Source organism: Falco punctatus (genome assembly GCF_963210335.1).
Source record: "Falco punctatus genome assembly, chromosome: 1".
Classification (NCBI taxonomy): Eukaryota; Metazoa; Chordata; class Aves; order Falconiformes; family Falconidae; genus Falco; species Falco punctatus.
The window spans coordinates 53,321,907-53,342,950 of record NC_137580.1 but is presented as its reverse complement, the minus strand read 5'-3'; the positions used below and the strand labels follow the sequence as shown (position 1 = coordinate 53,342,950).

Genomic DNA, 21,044 nt, shown 5'->3' with positions numbered 1-21,044 from the left:
GGGATTTTAAACATCTTGTTTGTAAAGTACATAAGCTGTACATACATAGAGTGGATGATTTGGACCTCTTGCAGAAATGGTGTTCATCTGCATGTATTTTCCAAATCTCAATCATTCAGAGTTAAAGTACATAGGTAGCATAACTTGTAGCATGTCTATACAGTATGCATCATGCTTTTATCCCGTATCTGCTGATGTCCATAATCTTGTATAGACTCATCTGGTTGATCATTGTAAGGTTCAGAAATCAAAAGTGGCTGAATTCTTGGTTTTGTACTCAGAAATCCAAATGTATGGTAGACCTACTTATAAAATACTATGATCAACTAGAGATGGAAGTTTTGAGAATCTACAGCAACTGAAAAGGTTATCTACAGTCTACAGTTCACTTGATCTCTGCTGAAATTTGATCTAATAGTGGAGCATCCATCTATACTTTGCTGCAAACCTTGGCACTGGAGGTTTCCTTCTTTTTGAATGGGAGCTGAATCAATTATGTAGGGTTGATCTTTTGGCTTAAGTTACTGTTAAGGTGCCATTTTTTGACCGAGATCCCTGATTTCTTGTGGCATGTTTTAAATAAGAGTGCTAGATTTGAGAATGAGAACCTACTTAATTTGCTTGCGTGGTTGCAGTTGGAGAAATTGCAGTTCACTTGCTGTCTTGAAGCAGTTGTTCTTCTGCCCCCCCCCCTGGATTTTTTCTGTCTGGTGTTGCTCATCCAGAACAATGTAGTTGCCACATCCCGTCTTGGTAGCTGAATTTCACTGGTGGGTCAGAACAACTCTGCAAGTTGTGGGGTAAAGGAGCTCTTTGATCTTTATAAACAAAAAATGCTAATAAACAGCTTTCTGTCAGTGTTGATTAAAACTGATATTTCAGAATTGAGAGAGGCTAAGAGTAGTTTCATAGTCTGTTACCACAGCTGAACCGATAGTCAGTAGCTTATTCCATTATGGCAACTCAATTGCGTGTAGTTGAGTGACCATATCCTCAATATCAGCAAAGACAACAGTGGTTAAGTATATGTAGACTGTAAACTGTTTTCACTTGTAAAAATAGCGTTTCTGCAGATGGGCAAGATATTGTAATGAAGTTACTCTTTGCTAAATAGAATATTTTGTGACTAGAAAATATATTTTAGAGTTTTGGTCTGATATTTAATGAATATTAATAAAAATTTGAAAGTTAATTTAGTTCCTTCATACTAAAGTCAGTCATAGAATGAGGGCAACTGAGGATAAGCCTGAAGAAGAAAACATGGTTTCTGTAGCTTTCTTTTATTGTGACAAATCTTGACATAAACTTGACACCTGTTAAATGTTGATTGCCTAGTGTGAATATATTGCCTAGGTGCAACACTTCTGTAATAGCAGTTCTGCTGTATAGTAGCACTGCTGCTGTTTGTGTGGTAAATATTCCAGAACAAGTCCCATCTCTTACCTGTAACTGCTGCCCCTACCCGCATATCTAGTTTAAAGTATCCTTAAGAGGTGGCATATGCTACTTGATAAATTGGCTTGTTAATAGAGAAAGAGTACTGCAGACTCTACTTTCTCCAGAGACCAGCAAATAATTTCTGCAATATTCTCAGTTTCCAGTGACCTATTTTTGAAAATGCTGTATAATTCCAAAACAAAAAACACTCGCATGTACACTAATGTAGGCAAAACTCCTCTTACTAGAGGAGTGCAATTATGTAAGCAGGGACTATTTGCCATGTCGCTGGAGACTAGAGAATTAACGTGCTGTTCTTGGCATGTTGTCTGCCATGTGTTGCAAACCTTTTTCAGGGCAGGGAAATGTGCTACTTTTGTGTAAAAAGGCCAGTGTTCATTTTCTATCTTAATTCCTCATACATAATAGGGAAACAACAGCTTTAATCCCCTCTACCTGTTCTGTACTCCATATACTGTAAGTGTGAAAAATATGTTGTATTTTTGTGAAAGCAATGATGGAATTTCTGTGTTAAAGGTAAAATAAATTTTACTTATGGATCCATTAATTTTCTGTATCATACTAAGTTGCTTATAGAGTGCTGTTGTGGCAAAAATCTAAGCAAGAAGTATTCTTTATGACCTGGATGCCAAGCTGCCTTTTTTTTCCCCCCACATCTCTAAGATGTCATACCTGCTGTCTGTGTTTCTTAAGTATAACAAATATTAGTAAGATTCAAAACCAAGATGGTTAAGGAAAGAATATGCTTTAGAGGCAGTATTTTAGATCATGGAGAAGTGGGGGGACCAGAAGGAAGTTAGGTGAAGCTTTAGTTGTGAACTTTGTTCAGTGATTTCTTTCATGATAAATCCACTGTAAATGCCCTCTCTTTTTTTTCTTCCAAAGGTGCAGGTAGGCTGCAGTTGGCTACAGGATGTGTAGCAGAGTAGCATTTTGATGAAGAATTAGTTACAGATAGAGTTGGCCAACATTAAATGCTCAGCTTTTGTTAACTTTATCTTACGTTTAATGCTGATTAAACCCTTCAGTGCTGAAGATGGTTTAGATAGTCTGCTTTGCTTTTCTGCAAGTTGGTAAGAGAACTTGACTACTGGTGAAAGCAGCATGCCATGCACTTTTTCATTTACAGCTTTCAGCCTAACGTTTGTTTGGGTTTTTTTAACCTTTACAATACCTGTCCCTCAGTTTGAGTTTCATCTTTTCCACTGAGCATTCAATAACATCAGTATGTTCTGCCTAGAGCAAGGCTTATATTATGAAAGGCAAATATATACATGCACAGGCATTTGGGTAGTTAGGAAAATAGGTAGGAGAAGTTAACTGAGATGCAAGATACTAAGGAATAAATTGTACAACAGTTGGAAGAGTGAAGTGTATGTTTAATACTAGATTTGATTAGTAAAGTGAAGGAGGAAAGATAGCAAGAGAAAAGATAGGTGTCATAATTCTTAATTTTCTTGAAGGAACTGGTGAAAGCTGTTCCTCAGAAATTAATAGCAGCCATATAAATATAAGGAAGAAAAACTAATTTTGCCAAGGAGTTGATGGCATCAAAGGAGAAGAGATAGATTTTTATTGCTGTCAAGGGATCTCAATAGGATCTCTTATACCTGTATAATATCTATTTCATTTTTATCAGCCTTCAGAAATCCTCCAATGTTGGTGACTCTGCTGTCCCTGAAGGTGTATATCAGAGCTTTGCTATTCTTACTGTCTACGTGTTTGTGTTTTTTTTTTTTTTTTTTTTTTTTTTTTCCCCTAGTATGTACCCTTGCTATAATCTTCTTGTAAGTTAAACCTATTGCTACATGCTGTATTGAACACAGAATAGTAAGAGAGGTTCAGGATGGAGGGGATCTTAGGAGATCTCTAATCAAACCTTGTGCTCAAAGTAGGGTCAGCTATGAGGTGAGACTAGGTTGCTCAAGGCTTTATCCAGTCCATTCCTGTAAAGCTTTAAGGATGGAGACTAAGCAATGTCTTTGGCATCCCTATTCCACTGCATGATTCTCCTCATGGTGAAGAAGCTTTTCCTTTTATATCTAGTTTGAATTTCTCTAGTTTCAACTTAGGTCCGTTGTGTTTCATACTCCTGCCATGCACTACTGTGAAGAGCCTGGCTCCATCTTCTTCATAGTTTCCCCATGAGTATGGGAAAGCTGCTTTTAGGTCCTCCCAGGGCCATCTCATCTCCAGGTTGAGGAATCCTCATCTTCTCCTCACAGGACAAGTGCTTCAGTCTCTCTTCATCTTGGTGGCCTTCTGCCGAACTTACTCCACTTTACTGATGCATTGAGGGGCCTAGGCTGGGTGTATTACGTTGGATATGCTCTAACAAGTGCTGGAATAGATACCTTGGTCTAGTGGCTGTGCTTCTGCTAATACAGCCCAGGCTCATGTTGTCTATCCTTGTGGCAAGGGAACATTGCTAGCTCATATTTGGCTTGCTCTCTACCAAGACCTGAGGTAATTTTCAGTTGCTCCCCAGCCTGTGTTGTTTATTCCTGCCAAGCTGCAGAGATTTGCATTTGTCCTTGTTGAATGGTGAAAGATTCCTGTTTGCCCATTCCTTGAGCATGTGTACGTACCTCTGAATGGCAGCCTCATGCATATTGGCTGGTTCTCCCAGTTTAGTGTCATCTGCAAACTATATGTGAGCATATAAAAGAATTTCTGTTATCTTCTCTTGAAACTTTTGCCAGCATCATCATGCCTGCTATCAGTCTTGTGTTTGTTGAAACAGTCCATTTTTTTCAATTTTCTGATGTCAGTCATGGTTTCTAAACCTCTGATGTTACTACTGGTCTCTTCTAGTCTACCCTTTTTTTGACTTTCAGTGTCCAAAGCTGGATGCATTATTTCACCTGGAATGTTTCATGCCAGTGTGAAATTTTCCTTTTTGCTACAAAATAAGCTTGACATATTCAACTGTGATCTATTGTAACTCCTTGATCCTATGATATGGAACCTGTTCCAAAGCCAGATGTTTCCTATTGTGCAGTTGATTATTGCTTCCTTTGAACTTCATGGTACTTATTGAATTGCATCCTATTATTTTTATTTCTCATCATATAATGTAAACTCTCCTCAAATAATCTTGCAGTCTCTACTAGTTTGTTGTCATCTGTGAAATTAATAAGCTTCCACTATGTTCTGTGATCTAAGACACTCCACATGAAACTATCAAGTAAAACTGGGCCCAGACAAATACCTGAAAAAAATTTTACTTGAAAAATCTTTTCTCTTCACAGTGGGTCATTGAACGAGCTGATTTGATATGCATTGTATTGTTTTTTTAGAATATTTGTGAAAATTTCATGTGAGGAGCAGTGCAGCTGCAGGGATTTCCACCCCTCCCCGCCATGTGAACTCCATGAGAACAAGTGCAACAGAAGATAATTCTGACATTATTCCTTATTTACAAGATACTGCCTTTAGTCTAGTGGAAGGCAGGGCAGAAGACTCAATAATTGAGAGGAGAGTGATTTGTGATTGCTGATCTTAGAATTATGGAGGGAGAAGGTGGATATTTGGGCTGTGCTTTATAGTAATGGATATTAGCTTTGAGGAATCCCCAGTAAAGCCTGTTTTGAGTATTTGTTACTCATACCCTGGCCCCAAAACCTATGAAATACTACCTTCTTTTTGACTTCTGACCACATCTTTAGTTTATCCTTTGAAAATGTAAAGCTTGCCAGCACTTCTTGCTTGTCTTCTGCAACAGTGAAGGAAGGGATCTGGCCTTTCTCCCTCAAGGAGAGCAGAGACATGACAGTTGGGCAGTGTGCAGAAATGTATGATTGAACTGCTTTTATTTTTATTTTTTCAAAAAGGGAATAGTGAAAGTACAAGTAATATTGGCTAAAATAAAAGTCCTTCTTTAGTGTGATTTTTATCTTACTATTAATGTGAAGTGCTTTTTGGGTTTTTCATAAAGCATATGCAGTTTGGATTATTTCTAATATAACTAACTGTGCTCTTTACTAAATTGCTATTTCTTTCTGCCCTTGTAGTTCAATTAGTATCTGAATTTGGAACATATGGAATGCAGGAGAAATACTGTAATAATATCTGTTTATTACAGAAACTTGTAATTCCTTTAATTATTCCTGAAAAGATACAATGCCATTATTTCTCAGTGCTATATTTTATGATGATAATGATTTAGACTGAAACAAATTTTACCATGTTAATATGTTTTTACAGTCTGTTACACTTTAAATATATCTTTTTATTTAGGGTATTCTCTTGGTTTATGATATTACCAATGGCCAGAGTTTTGACAATTTAGAAGACTGGTATAATGTGGTAAAAAAAGTGAATGAAGAATCAGAAACACAGCCACTTGTGGCCTTGGTTGGAAATAAAAGTAAGTTATTCATATTTAAAAATTAATTGAAATACTCTGAATGTTGCTCTATTGAAGAAATGGCACAGGTCATATACCTTTAGTAAAATGAAACTGAATATTGTCTTGTGTGTTGTTGTGTACAGATGATATTTGGGTGTACCTCGGGATTCTTGTTGTGGGTGGTTAGGTTGAGGGGCTTGCTGCATCATGCTTTGCCTAGCCTGCCTCCCTGTTTTCTTTTCTTGAAGAGATTTCTCTCACCCGTGTTTGAATTTGATAGGGCCTCAGGATATAGCCATAGCATGCATCTAGAACAGAGAACTGGGAAACATTCCTGGATCTAATGACAGCTATATTTCATGGTTCTGTATGTCCAGACACTGCTAAATTCACTGCTGGTATATATTATTTAACTAAACTACGCACTACGCATAGTACTTATGAGTTGCTTATTAGGCTTTTTTTGCCTGTTATCTGTAGTTCTGCATGTGAGGTTACTTAATTCCTGTTGTTTTGGGATTTTTTTTTTAACCTGTCCTCTTTTTGGTCATGTAAGTATCATATAACTGTTTTCTTCTGGCCACCAGAATATGCCACTTTAAGTAACCATCACCTAGTTAGTTTCCTAATTAGATGATTTCCAATTTCCCTCATTTCCAGCTAAGAAATCTTACAGAAACATCTTTATTAGTATACCTGAGGTCTTGATCCTAGCTCTCTTACCCTTTTTCTATTGAAGATGATAAAAGCAACATAAAGCCATTTCAGAAAGTGGTGGAAGCAGATACAGAGTCTTTTAACAATGTATATATATTTAGTTGAACAACAAAAAACAGATATTTTTTTTGACTTTCCAAGTAATTTGTGTCTGTATCACAATGTCTGAATCATGAAGAAACCTGAAAAAAAGACCTCATTCAGCCAGTTAGTGTTGTTTGAAAGCATTTGAAAACAATGTAGAGACATCACTTTGATTCAGAACCATTAACTGTAATGTTGCTACTGTGATGCTGCAGAATTTTATGATATTAATTATGAAAGATTACTTATTTTCTGGGAAGAAGGCAGAGAAGCTCTTGGAGTAAAATAGCACTTCTGAAAGTATAATTTAAACAGTGTTGTACTCTAGCAGACCAGAGTTAATAGTACAGATTCTGTTGAAATTAAAATGAGAAATATTTTTCACTGATTTATATTTTGCCCCAAAATTGGACTTCCTAGCTGAAATTCTGCAAATCTTAGGTAGTATTTATGGTAAGATGCACTTTAACATAGGAATAAATAACATTCTTTTGCTGGAATGACACCATAGAAGTAGAAAATCAGACACTAGTTTCCATTTGAAGGAGTTTTATTTCTGTTATATACCTTAAATATATATCTTTTTCTCATATACATACCTGCAGTTCTTTAATATCAAGTATTTTCTTGGGAGCATCTGCAAACAGATTCTAGTTTTGTAGGTGAGTTTTCAATTAAAGACTGACAAAGGGCTTTAATTTTATGAAAATAGTAGTTGAAGGAACAGTGTGTTTGCTAGCTTGTTTTCCTTCAGAAGCTGCATGTAAAGAAAAATTACAAACTGTTGCTTTCATGTGATCCTAAGGATGTTTGTTGTTATTGTTGCACATGTCGAGCATGCAGGGGTTGCTGTTCACAGAGGTCTTTTTTCACTTTATTTTTATTTCAGCATGATAAAAATTGAGCCTTTAGAAGTGTATTGGTTTTCTGAATTCTATAATAGGAGAAGAATATCTAGGAGGGCTTCTACCCCAATACCTTAATGGCCTGCGAGAGGTAACTGTAGTCAGGCTTCTATTGTTACATAAATAGAAAACAAGGTAAGTATTCATATAGAAGCATGGTGTTGACTCTTGCATATTATGAAAGGATAAAGCTACCAGCAATAACAAGTTCTTCAGCTGGAATCACTGTGTTCAGAATAGCTCAACTTCTTTGCTAAGTAAGTGACAAGACACTTGTATGCAACGCAAGAGCAATAATAGGTTTAAAGCCAAGAAAAGCCATTTGATGAACTTATTTGACCTCATGCATCGTACAGGAGAAATACTACGGTCAGTAGTTTCTGTCTCAGGATTGTACTTGGCTTTTGAGCTATACATGTCTTTTAGGAAAATACCTGGGTGTGCTCTATTAAAGACTAGAAACATCTATATCATGGCAAGTTATTCTAACACTTTTTCTGATAAAAAATTGCCGGGAATGCAGTTATTTTCATTCATAGCAACTGGGAAGCATTGGACCAGTATTTAGACAACTGGGTAAGAATTTGGAAGTCCAGCTGAAACCATCCATTTTACAACCTTGGCCTAAATTTAGTGCTGCTCTCTTAAGTAGACTTTGCTTGAGCTTAGGCATTCGTTTGTCCATTTTCACTTCCTAATACTGAATAAAATGTGTACTTTTCCGTTTTGGGGTACATACACCTGGGATCTCTGCTGTAATGCTTTAGAGCACAGCTACTAGCTGTTAAATTATCTATAAAACTGCATGATTTATTAGTGTTTTTTTTGTATCAATTTGTAGTCAATCTATTAAATGTGTTGTTTGCAGGAATTTCTTCAGTATTCCACCAAACTTGAAGAAATTGTTCAGTGCTGTTTTAAATGAATCAGTGCTAGTTTTGACTACTCTATTTTATTGTACATTGCAATAGATTAGAAGCATGAACACAGTAAGCTACTGTGTCTGTTTAAAGCATGATAATGAACTTTACAGTGGGGGCAATTTATTAAAGTGTCCTGTTCTGATTTTAAGAGTTTTAAGATTTAGTCATGAAACATTGAAGCTTTCTATGTAGAAATTACATTTCCAATCAGTCTCTAGTCTTTCATCCATCAGAAATTTATTTGAAAATAATAAGAATAGTATGAATTGAGATCTCCTAAATTCTGGACCTTCCCACCCCTCCTTCCCCCCCCCCCCCCCCCCCCCCCCCATCTTTTTTTTCTTTTTTTTTTTTTTTTCTTCAGGACTAGCTAAAATGAAGGACTGTCATTGACCACTAATTTATTAAAAATAATTGGGAGAACAAGAGCTTCAGAGATGTAGTCTTCCTTTGTGAAAGCAGTACTTTATTTAAGGTGACTGTCTTCCTCCTGGGTGCTTAGTTTTATTTTTCATTCTTTCTTTATTCCCATACATTTTTTTTTTTTTTTTGTACATAGCCTGACCTACACATTTGGTCAGAGAGAGTAGAAAACTGATTTGAGTCAAGATCTTGCCCAGATCTGCCTCATGCACTCAAGTTTGACTATCAGTTAATTCTCTGTCTTTTCCCATATATTTTTGTCTGTGCATTTGGTAAACAGCAAAAGGAATTGTAAAACTGAATGTAGAATTTTTCTTTTTCATATTAATTGTAAGTCATAAGGTCTTAATAATCCTAAAATTTACAGTTGGTATTGAATCTTAAATTTAGTTTCTTTGTAACTTTGTGGTATTTTAATCTTATTTTAGACAAAGTATATTTGAAATGTGCTTATTTCTCTGTTGTTAACACCGCTTCATTTGCACCAAAAATAGGAGAGTAAACCTTATGAAGATTGACAAAGACTTTTGAATTTCATTGCAGTAACTTAAAACTTGTATAGATATGTTGCTGTCAAATACTTCGACTTATATTGTATAGTATAAATGAAACTATAGTTACCAAGTGAATGAATTGTGTTTTGTGCACTTAGTATCTTTGCTTAAATTTGGTATTGACAAAGTTCAGTAATTGCAATGGATCACACTAGTTGTTAGTGTGAATTAGAGAGGTTTTACTGTGTTTTGTATGACTGATGTGGTTTTTTTTCCTTTCTACCTTGACTACTTTATATATTTTCCTCTGCACTAATCCGTAAGTATGCTCCTCAAGTGTCGTACCAACATTTTCAGTGGATATATTGCAAACAAAAATTAACCCAGATTGCATGGGAGCTACACTTATTTTGATTTATAGCTACCAAGATGGTCTTAGGGCGGTGGTTATCTGTAGCTTATATAGGGGGTAGGAATTATCAGGTACCAGTGTATAGTGGATGGATGAATGATTGTTCTTAGAGATATTAACCAGATCCACTCTTCAATAAAGACTAATAACTCAGATTGTTAAACAGTATTCATGACAGATGAGGGCACAGAGGAGAATGCATCAACACTAATTAAGAATGTTGACTGTTTGTTCGTCTTAGCCGTGATTAATTGATCTTGGAGTGCTATCTCTGAACAGGAAGTGGTGTGCTGTTACATTGTGAAGTTTAAAGGTTACATTTTAGTGTACCCTTTAACTTGCCTTTACATACAACATAAAATGTTTTAACCTATCTTATCTGAACACAGAAAGAAACATTTTCCAGCCCAGATGCGAATGAATGTTTGGCATACTGTGTACTAATGTGAATCTGGCTGGTAACAGGACATACCCAGTCTGCTTTTGGACTCTGTTACTGCCTTATATACTTAGTCTTCCCAGTTGTACTCAGAAAATATCTTCATTAATACTGGTTTTGAGATTCTGGCTTATTAAAATTCAGAACTACATGTTCATTCTCTTGTCCCTCCCAACCTTCCCCAGCTGTTTTCTCTTCTTGTTCCCTGTGGGCTTGCACTTGTTAGGTCCTTCACCTGTAATTAAGACAAGTGTTGAGCAGCAAATGCAAAGACCCCTGTTCTTTTGAGTCTTATTGATTAATCTAAGGTTCCTGTGTGCCTGACAGCAGATCCAGTCACCTGAGCCTCACACAAGCTCCTGGGATGGGAGGGTAAACTACATGTAGAGACTCCTTTAAAAAGAAAACCTTGTCCTGTGCTACGGTCAATTTACCAACTAATTTGAATAAATGTAGAATGCTACCCTGTTTTAAAATATGTATAGAATGTTTGTTTCAACAAACTTGTAAGATTAATAGAAAATTGCAGTCTTATGGATTTGTGTGTTTCAATGGTCGGGTAACTTTTTTTAATAATTATTTTTAACAAATGTAAATTAATGAAAGGGAAAATCACAGGTGAAAATGATCTTTTATTTACCATAATAATATATTTCAAACCTAGTGTCTGAATGTGCTCTGTATTATTTTAGGGATGGAAGCAACGTAGAAACACACATTTTTGAGTGAGAAAATTAACTTGCTTGTCTGAGGAAAGCATCTGTCTGGCAAGGTTTTGATCCTAAATCATGCTTGGCTTAATATTGATGGTGCTGGCTATGATCACTGCCACAGTGACCTATTTATGTCTGTTAAATTGCCACGTGGGTAGGTCTATTAAACTATGATATATGCCACACAGAGATATGTAAATGGAGCCTGAGCCTCAAGTATTGTTCTTTATAAAGTAGCTGAGCTCACAGAAGATTATTCGGAACAAAAGAAGGAAGATTTATTGCTGTTGTGTAATATTTACTTAAACATATTCCATTGGCTGAGAAGGGAAAACACCTGGCAGGATAGATCACAAGGATATGGGCATATGTACTCCATTCAGGCCCCAACCTTCATTTAGTCTTGCTGTGATAAATGTATCTGTTGCATCTGGTTGCAAATCAGCCCATGTTTTACTTGGACCCTTCTTTCAGAATCCTTCATAAAATGATCTCTTGGATGGCAAGTCACAGTGGACACAGCGCTTGCTAAATCACCTGGTTAAAAGCAGACTTTTAGACTTCTGATTTTCTTCCAGTGCTGCAGCCATTAGTGGAGCATGTATACAGGATAGGTTTTGATGGTGGCTCTCAAAAGCCAAGTATCCAGTGCCAGAGTACTAAATAAAAATAAAATAAAAAGAAGAGGAAATTTTTTCTGTCCTGCTGAAAAGATAATTAATAATCGTTATCAAAATTGCTGCCCTGCCTGTCTTAAGACCAGTTTCTGATACTCAGCACAGATAGGATTAACTATTAGTGAGCTTGCTTTTTGATTTGTGTTCTGCTGCAGTATGGGATTGAGTACAGGGATGAAGCTGAATAATATATATGTCTTGCACACAGAAGATATATTACTGTTACACCACTTGTCTGAGTTTGACACTTGTGCAGCTAGACGAGACCCGATACAAAGAGGTGTAATTCTGTGAAAATCAATGAATTTGCATTCATTTGAACAGGGCAGATTAGATACTGTACAAACTGTTTGCTGAAATTAATGTTTTCTTATGCAGATCATATGGTGCTTTAAACAGAAATTGAGGATAGTTATGAACTAGTCCTACTGATAAGTAGTTTTTATGTTATGCTTTTTTATTTTAGTGACGATGAGTAACCTGGTTTCTTCTTCCTGCACTTAAAATCTTGAGGCTGGACTTCAGTTTTTTATTTGCACACATAAGTTTTGCCTGTTAAGACCAAGTTCAAGGACCTGACAGAATACTGTTAGTGTAGTTGAACTCAAATGCCAATATGACAGAGGTGCCAGTAAATAATATATTCTCATTCACTACCGGTTATGCTTATATTCACAAAAATCTTTAAAGATGTCATTGAAAAACTGAAGTAGAAGTAAACCATTTAAATACAAAGGTTAGAACAGTGTATGTATCCTATTTTAATAATAATCCCCAAATGAAATGCTGAGAGATCTCTTAATGTTTCCATGGATTTTGTCTGTAGTTTATTTAGCAATGTAGACATACGTCTAATAAAAAAGATGCTGCATAAACCATAGTCCAGGCTGAATGTGCTTCTGTTTTTGGTTTAGGTAGAAATGTTTTTTCTGGCTGCGTCCTTCATACTTGGGTCTTCTTACAACAAACGGAAAGCCCTTAATTGTGCCTAAGGGAATAGTTAATCTACGGTGGACATATGGTGGACAAAAGCTGAGTCTAGTAAATGAAAAAAATTATAAACAGAGAATGTGTGAATGTCTGCACAGTCTGAGTCACGGGAGATATGGTACTGTTGGATTGTAGCTTATTTTAAATTAATTTTCTGTTCTTTTCTATTAGTATATTAATAGAAGTCAGTGCAGCATAATATATATAGTTTTAAAAACCAATCAATTTCGTGTCTATTTTGTTGGATTGAAAAAAAAACAACAACCCCAACACATTTTTAAGACAGGACAAAATTTCTTTGCAAGTTGTCCAGCTCCCACCTTTGCCATATGACATAAATGCAATCTGATTTCATTAGTGAAGTGCTCTGAAATTTTTAAAAGTTAAAACATTTGATTGGGGGCAGTTAATCAGTGTTAACCCTGAGCAGCTCTTGGGCTTTATGGATTCAAGCATTATATGTGGTTGCACTGCTCCAGCAAAAGGTTAAGTATTAATGGAAAATGTTCACAGCTCTTTTACTCAAAGAAAACATGTTACTTGTAAGTTTTCTTTTGATTTTACTTTTACAGTTACATTGAATGTCTTCATTCATTTAGCCATCCATAAAGCAAATATTGTTGCACATGCAGTGGATAATAAGTCTTTTTAGGACTACTTGTGTGGTATGTCACAGATCATTAACTGCAAGTAACCACCTGACTTGAGGGAAGTCTGGAAGCATCATTACAGTGAAATAAGCTTTTATTTCTGTATCACTGCAGCACATTGATTTGTAGGAATGTCTCCATTAGCTACTGTGGAAATATATTCTCATATATTATTATTGAAGTTGATGAGAGAGGATAACCAAATTTCAAGTGTGAATAGGGCATTAGTATTAGGATTTTGGACAAAGTGGGGAAAAAGAGAAGTGCTATTGTAGCATTATTTTCTATTTAAAAACTAGGTAAGTCAGTAGATTAATCTTTTTGTAATGCTTCACAGTTTCAGAGTCAGACACATAGTAACAGTTATGCAGTATTTATGTGTACACTGCAACTTCAACTGAAATGCATGTAGTAATTGAGTATGTTTACAGGCAGAAAGCGTAGAAGTTTCTTCCTAATCAGCAGGGAAAACTTAAGCTTTTTCTATTTATTTCAATGAACCAGAAACGTTAAAGATTTTTATTGGAAGTAGCCGGTAATTATTTCAGCTCAATTTAGAGGATGGATGATAGCCTGTGTTAATATGGGGAATAATCATAATAGATGACTTCCATTAATATGATTAATAGGAGTTTGTAGTATGAAAAGTGCAATTTGAAACATTGTCCTGAAAATATTTTAGAAAATTTGAAGTTCTTACAGAGATTCAAGTTAGGATAATACTGTAGGATTATCTTGCTATGTTGTTGTCAGATCCTGTAGGAGTAAAATACAATAGAAGATGGATAAACGAGTAGAGTGTTCAAATCAGCCTCTCTTAGTGGTATACTATGAACTGTGTGCATGCAGACTTAAGAATGAAGAGGAAAAAATATGGGGAATGCATTATATGTATATTTTAAAATTGTGTAATTGTAGGACATTATAATGTTTATTGAGGATTTGCAAGAGAAGCAGAAATTAATGGTGCTTTTTCAAGTTTAGTCCACAATTGTAGCTTCGTATAGTTGATGTAATGAGACATTCTGAGTTTATGATTCCCATTTCAATATAAGAGCATGTATACTCTGTTAAATGTGTGGCACTTTTGATAGATCTTTAAGCATATTAATGTCTTAATGACATTAGCACCTCTTGTTATGAATTCTTCATTGTTCCAATATTTGAGGTGGTACATCTTGAGGTTCTGAAAGAGCTGCCATTTCTTTCTGCTGTCTACTTTTATAGCTCAGGTTTTTTTGAGGGGGGAAAAAAAGATATTTGAAAAAAGGTATTTAATTATTTGTCTGTGTAATACGAGACTGTGAAGATGTTACTATGGGAGTAACTGCTAGACCAGTATCAAACTTTGTTTGATCTTAATAGTTCACTGAGATAAACCAGGTAGTTTAAATGCAGACAGCGTTGTTATTGCTGTTATTTACACTCTGTGCTTTCAGCCCTCATGATATGGAGGATAGCCTTAAAATACGTTTGTTGTTTTCAAGAGACAGATCTAAGATTCTCTAGTACCAAAAAATGAATGTTAAAAATCAATTAAGATTTGCTGAAACATGTTGCTTAAGGAGGTGGACTACAGTGGTGATGAATGGTAAATTAGAAATCTACTTGCATTATTTAAAATAAGGTCTTACAAGAGGAGGGCTTTATGTACATTGTACATAGTTTCTATTTAAAAACCACTGAGTTCCTTATGAAATTTTCATGATATATTTTAGTTTTTTAAATATTTTTTTTCAGAAGTAGTGCTTTCAGAGTTTTCTTTCCCTTGTTTAACAATGCACCATATAGTTTTCTGGATATGAGAAGGGAATTATAAGTATGTAACTTGTGCTGAACCTTTTCAGGTTTCATTTCATTCCATCCATTTGTCCTTTGACACTCTGACCAGTAGGAGTAACCATCCCATCTCATCCAGATTAGTATTTTTAACAAAATTTTTTACAACTGTAAAATGAGTTATATCACATTTGCCATACCACATTCTTTTGTTTAGTGTGGGGAATCACTGACCATAAGATAAAAATTTTGGCTTTTTACACAGGTGTAAATCTAGAGCACATTTAGTGATTTCAGATGAGCTGCTCCAAGTTTACTCTGTTGTTTTCATGACTAGCCCCTGAATTAGAATATTCTTTTGGATTACTTTTTTTATATATATGTACCACGTGGTCTTTCTTTTGTGGTGAGTGTTGTCCAATATGTTTATTTAAATATGTGTGATAATATGAATATATCGTACTCATATAATATTAGTATATCATGGTAGAATTCATTAAAGTTTTGAAATATATGTATGGAAAGAGGAACATTACCTTTTTCTGACTTTGACTAGAGAACTCATTCCCAAGTTTTCTGACATAATGCCATTTGGAAACTGCCATCAGGATCATTGTCCTTTTGATTGAGATGCTAAATTAAAAAAAAAAAAGCTGCAGACTAAATGGTTGAATGGAACACAGAGAATAGTAAAATGTCTTCAGACTTGCTTTTGAAAAATACTGGGATATAATCATTATATTTATTGAGGGCATCTTCAAGTTTAAAATGGTAGATTTTGCAACCTTAAGCATTTTTTGTGGTAGATACTTTAAAATGGAGGCTGGAATGAATAAGTTTTTTACAGATAGTGTACCTTTTATACTGTGGAAAGAGAGACTCTCAGTTACTAAGAACTTACTTTATACATTTACAGGAGAAGTTTGAAAAGTAATTTTCTGTAGGCATGCAGAAGGAAGAAAGCAGTGTGTAGGAGTTGGTCAGGCTGTTAAGTTGAACTGCTTCAAAAATACTTTTATGTTCTGCTGCCCACATAGAAAATGGTGGTGTTTTGGAGTCTACTTCTCAGTCCCCCTTCAAAACCATTACAGAAAAGCTTGAAGTATTTTAGTTTGTATAGGTGCCACTGCTGTGTATCATGGGAAATGTAGTGCTGATGCTTCTCTTCCCATTATCCTATGGTCTGCTTCTGATGCTATGGATATAAAGGCTGGTTTTGTTTTATTTTTCCCTTTATGTCTTCCCTGATGTATCATATCCTCTTAGGTATGACAGAACTTTGAGAGTAATGCGTTATGGATGCTGTCCAACTTGCAAATCCAAACTTGTGAGAAAATAACAGTATGAGACAAATAAACCCCCCTGTCATTAGGCACCATACTGATCTTTCTGAATCAAATTGTTCTGTTCTCTTGGTTGGAATTTTTTTAGGGAGTTAGTTCTATGTGGAAAAAGGAACCTTTTTGAGCAGAAAAAGCAGTTTTCAGTGTAATTAAAAAACCCCTGGTAGTTCTGACTGATGATTCTGGACTAGCCAACAGTAGAGAGTTTCCAGAGTTTTTGGTTTTGATCCACTGTTCAATTCTAAGAATACTGTTGTGGTAGCTTATTTTAATAACATTACCTTGTACTTGCAGATAATAGAGGCAAAAAAGCCTAGTCTGGTTATGTTGCAATTCTGTGAGGTTAAAAATGGTTCTGTATGAAGAATATTGAGAATTCTTTCACAACAATATTCAGTAAACAATGCTGTAAAGAAATTTTCTAGAAAGCACTTCATAAAGTTGTGAAATATGGAATAGAAGTTCAGGCTGTAGAAAGGTTCTGAGTTTTCCTAAAAGTTACTTGTTATATTCTTTACTCAGTTCTTGTCACGCTACAGTAAATGTAATTTTCTACAGCACTAGTGATGTCTATCAGGAAGAATTACTGAAAATATATGTAGACTTGGTAATGTTTGAGTTTACATGTTTTTATTTTTAATGTGAAGGGGTTTTATTTCTGAAGTTTCTCAAGCTACACAGTAGAAATACAGGAAATGAGGTAATGAAAGAATAAAGAACAGTTGTTGCAGAGATCTCTATTGCCAGCTATTGCATTGCCCAATTAATAATTAACAGTTTTCTTAGGCTGGCTTTTAAAAGTACATATGTTACGATGACCTCCTCTTACACTGTAAGTTTTGCAGTTTCATTCTGGGAATGGTGTATCCGAAAGGTTTTTAGAGAATAGTTACTGGTGTAGTTGCATGTTTAAGTGGTTGATCACTAGGGCAATAATGCTGGTTTCTGAGCACAGCCAGTACTTTTTCCAGCTGCTTTATAGTGATATCTTGAAGCTTAAAATGTAATCTATATGGGTAAGCCACAAAAGCCACTATATATTAAAGCAGACTCTGACAGTAAATCAAAATTGAACAGCTGGCAACACTACTAAAGTCATAAACTTATTTATTAAAAAAACTAAACAGAATTATATTAAAAAGAGAGGAATATGCTCTACAGACCAGTGGATATAGCTTAAAACCTGGAAAGTGCTGCAGATTAAGGGCCCAATTTATGAACATCTGTTCTGGCAGTTTCTGTGAGATTCTCATGTTCTTTACAATAAAAGTGTGAAACATGTTTTTCCCCCCATACTAATCATGCTTTTCTGCAGTTCATAAAACTTGCATTGAGCCTTACGCAACTGGACCTGTCTGCTTTACACACTTGCTAGAGTAATTACTATTCATGAAAGAGCGAGTACTATAGCAACGTCACAGTCCCACGGTATATACTTATCCTGACTTGTTCCAGGTAGTCTCATTGGCTTCAAAAGCAGAGAAAGAACACTGAAGTTTCCTTCACATATTTAGCTTAGACAATGGCAATCAGGTCACTAGAGAGCAAAATGGAGAGAAAAATGTCTTGTACGTGTTTTCTCTGAAATTCAAGCATACTTACAAATCTGCTGTTTTGCTTGTTAACAGTCAAAAGTTAAGAATCCTCAGGACAGGAGAATCTCTGTTCTCCTTTTGGGAGATGGCTTCTCATGCATTTAGGGTCATGCTGACAGCAGGGAAAAGAGAGAGGTGCTCTGGTATCCTTTGGACAAAGAAATATCATAATTTTAAAATGAATGATCATAGAATCATTATTTTAATTGTGATGTTTACACTGAGTAGCACCCTATGTTTTTGCTGTATTGACAAGCATATGAGGATAATCTTTAGAATATTCTTGATCTGCTTTGGGAGGGAACTGAAAAATCATAAATTTAAAACCAAGTGTCTAGTTCCACTGCCAGTGGCACTGTTTTGCCTTTGGTGTCAGTGTGACCAAGATTTTAGCTACAGGCCTTGTTTTATAATCAGGCTTGATCTGCATGGCACAGGTGGTAATATTTTGCTCTCTAACTCTTGCTTCAATCAGACTGAACTAGAATAGATCATTGTGAGAGGAAAGGCCGTCAGTTTTTCTCTCAGGCAGCGCAGACTCTACTTATATCCCAAGCCCTTGCTGCCATTACAAGACAAAGTCAGTCTCTCAACAGTCAGAGATTAGGAAACCAAGGTGCAAAGGGAACACTGACCGAACATGCAATAAACCCACTTTCCTTGTCCTGAGCAGAGTATATTGCTTTATTGATGAAAATGGTTATGCTTTCTTTCCATTTGAAATTGATTAGTTTCACTGTTTTATGCCTTTATTTATTAGCTTGCAGAACCACATGCTTTTATAGTTGTTTAACCCGAGGAGAACACGTCCAGCTAAGAATCCTCAAGACAGGAAGATCTCTGTGCTCCTTATGACAGAAGGCTTCTCATATGTTTCGGGTCATACTGACTTACAGCAGGGAAGAGAAAGAGGATTTCTGGTATCCTTTGGATAAAGAAGTATCTTACAGGAACAAGGCATTTTCTGTTTCCATGCCATCCATTTTTGAGCGTTTTATGGTGCGGGTGCATCTCTGTGGTCTTATTTGTAGCGTGTATCCATTTCTGAGGTTGCTTAGCCGACTTTTTTTTCAGCTATCTTGTGGAATATTAAGGAACTGTGTTTCTGCCAAATGTATATTGGTCATTGATAGTTCCTCTTGTCTTTTCATTTAGCATTAACTTTTATAATTGATTTATGTATATTTGTAGTGCTGAGGGCAGTACTGTTAGGGAACTAAACAAAAAGTGACTTATAACCACTCCATAATTATAGAAGTTGAATTTTCTTTCTGTTACGTCTAATATGAAACGTTTTGTTAATTGGTGCACCAATTAGTGCAATATAAAAAATTATTTTATCTGTCAGTGGCATGTAGTATATTAATCTCAGTTCTTAAAGCATGGTTTTATTTGTAGAAGGTTCAGAAACATTAATGCTATATTTGCTTTATTGGTGTGTTTACCAGTGGTGAACTTTCATTTGTTATGTTTGATGTGTAAAAGTGCACAAATGTAACTTATATGCACCTGCATAAAATGTTTTACTTGTGACCTGGGTTTCATTTGTCAAACTGTGCTTTGGATTCAGCAAGGAACTAACCCAACAGAAATCAAGGCTTCATATCATCAAAGACAATATCAAGTTATGTCCCAGAGGAACCCTGGGCAGGGATCCAGGTTGTAGTGTTTTTTATTGGAACTGACTAGAATATTCTGGATTCCTGGTTTTGATTAGCTTAGATTTTCATATTTGTTATGAGTGCTTTGTTTCTCATCCTTGAGTCTCTTATGTGTGGGTGGACAAGAGAGGCAAACAATGTCTGCATCACTAAATTTTCCACTTGCCTCCTGCTATTAGGCTCTGCTGTCCAGGCTGTATTACGTGTGTCTTGCACTTTTTTATCCTCTCCATTCTCTGTACGCCTAGTCCCGTGTGCTGGGTGGAAAGGGAGTGCTTTTAATGTTGTTGGTTTTCTTTTTTCATTCATAGATCTCTGGGAGTGGTGCTTCATCAGCCCACATAACCCAATATGGACACCAAGTTTTTGTTCTTTTTTAAAAAAATAGTTATGTTTTGAGAAGAGTGCGTTACTTTGCATACTTTTTTACTATATTAGGCATCTTATAAAAATGCTAGCATTTTCTTTGACTGAATAAATTTGATGGATGAACTACTAAGGTCTTTTGGTTTAAATAGTAGCTGTACTAGGGCACTGGAAAAGATTTCTTTTGGAGCTGTTAGTCTACAGGGTATATAATCTACATGGATTATTGTGGCATTTCCTTCATAATCCTATGAATTTTCTGCCTTAAAAATACTTCTATGTTTTTCTTAAGAGTTTTAGTAGAAGAGACCATTTAAATATGTGGCAATATCTAGAATTATTATATTGGCATTGTGTGCTTTTGCGTGTAAGGTATACAAGTAGAAATAAACCGTGGCGTTTATATTCTCCTTTTTTTTCCGTGGGTTTTTTGTTTGTTTGAACTTGGTATCTAGTGCTATGTATTAAGTAATTAGGCCAAGAGGGCAGAACTTTTGTGAGTATGCTGGTGCTTAAAAATGTAGACTGCTGTCTGGTGGGCTTTTCAAACATGGTTAAACCATTGCCAAGTTGCCCAGTAGTTACTTGGTACTTTAAATTAAAGTCCCACTAGGAATGCCTGCTTGCATCTTTCAGTGTCTTAGTACCATTGCAAATCTGATTCTAAAGGTTTAATTATTCCAAGATGATATCTAAATGCAGGGGAAGTTAAATTCTTTGGAGAACCCAAACCAGTAAATTTATGGCAATATCATTGAGCTAGTTCTGAGTTTTGTGTCCGAGTTTTCTGAGTTTCTAGATGTATTCGGGAAAAATATTGGAAGCTGTGAAGCCACTTCATTCTGGAATTAATTTTAGGATTGCTCTGAGGGAAAAACATAGTAGGTAGAAAAATTCTATTATATTCCTGAAGAAACACGAAGTTAACTTTCCATTAGCTAATAAAATTACTTAAGTGTGGTGCGCATTTAGTTTTTGAAACTTATTTTGTGTGTTTACTCTACCTCACTTCTTGTTCTGGAATTCTTTTCCCTAGCATCAGCACAGCTGCATCATCCATTTCC

The 21,044-nt window shown here is 35.6% G+C and overlaps 1 protein-coding gene across 9 annotated transcripts in view; it reads left to right on the top strand.

Moving 5' to 3' along the window:
* RAB28 (RAB28, member RAS oncogene family) overlaps positions 1 to 21,044 on the top strand; it is a 91,346-nt gene that overhangs the window by 15,967 nt on the left and 54,335 nt on the right. For all 9 annotated transcript variants that reach the window (XR_013931284.1, XR_013931285.1, XR_013931286.1 and 6 more), the window contains exon 4: positions 5,698 to 5,827. Coding sequence is in view for 5 of the 9 variants with exons in the window: in XM_080407567.1 (XP_080263693.1) it covers positions 5,698 to 5,827 (130 nt within the window). In the remaining 4 variants the exon portion in view is untranslated. The remainder of the gene's footprint in view (positions 1 to 5,697; positions 5,828 to 21,044) is intronic.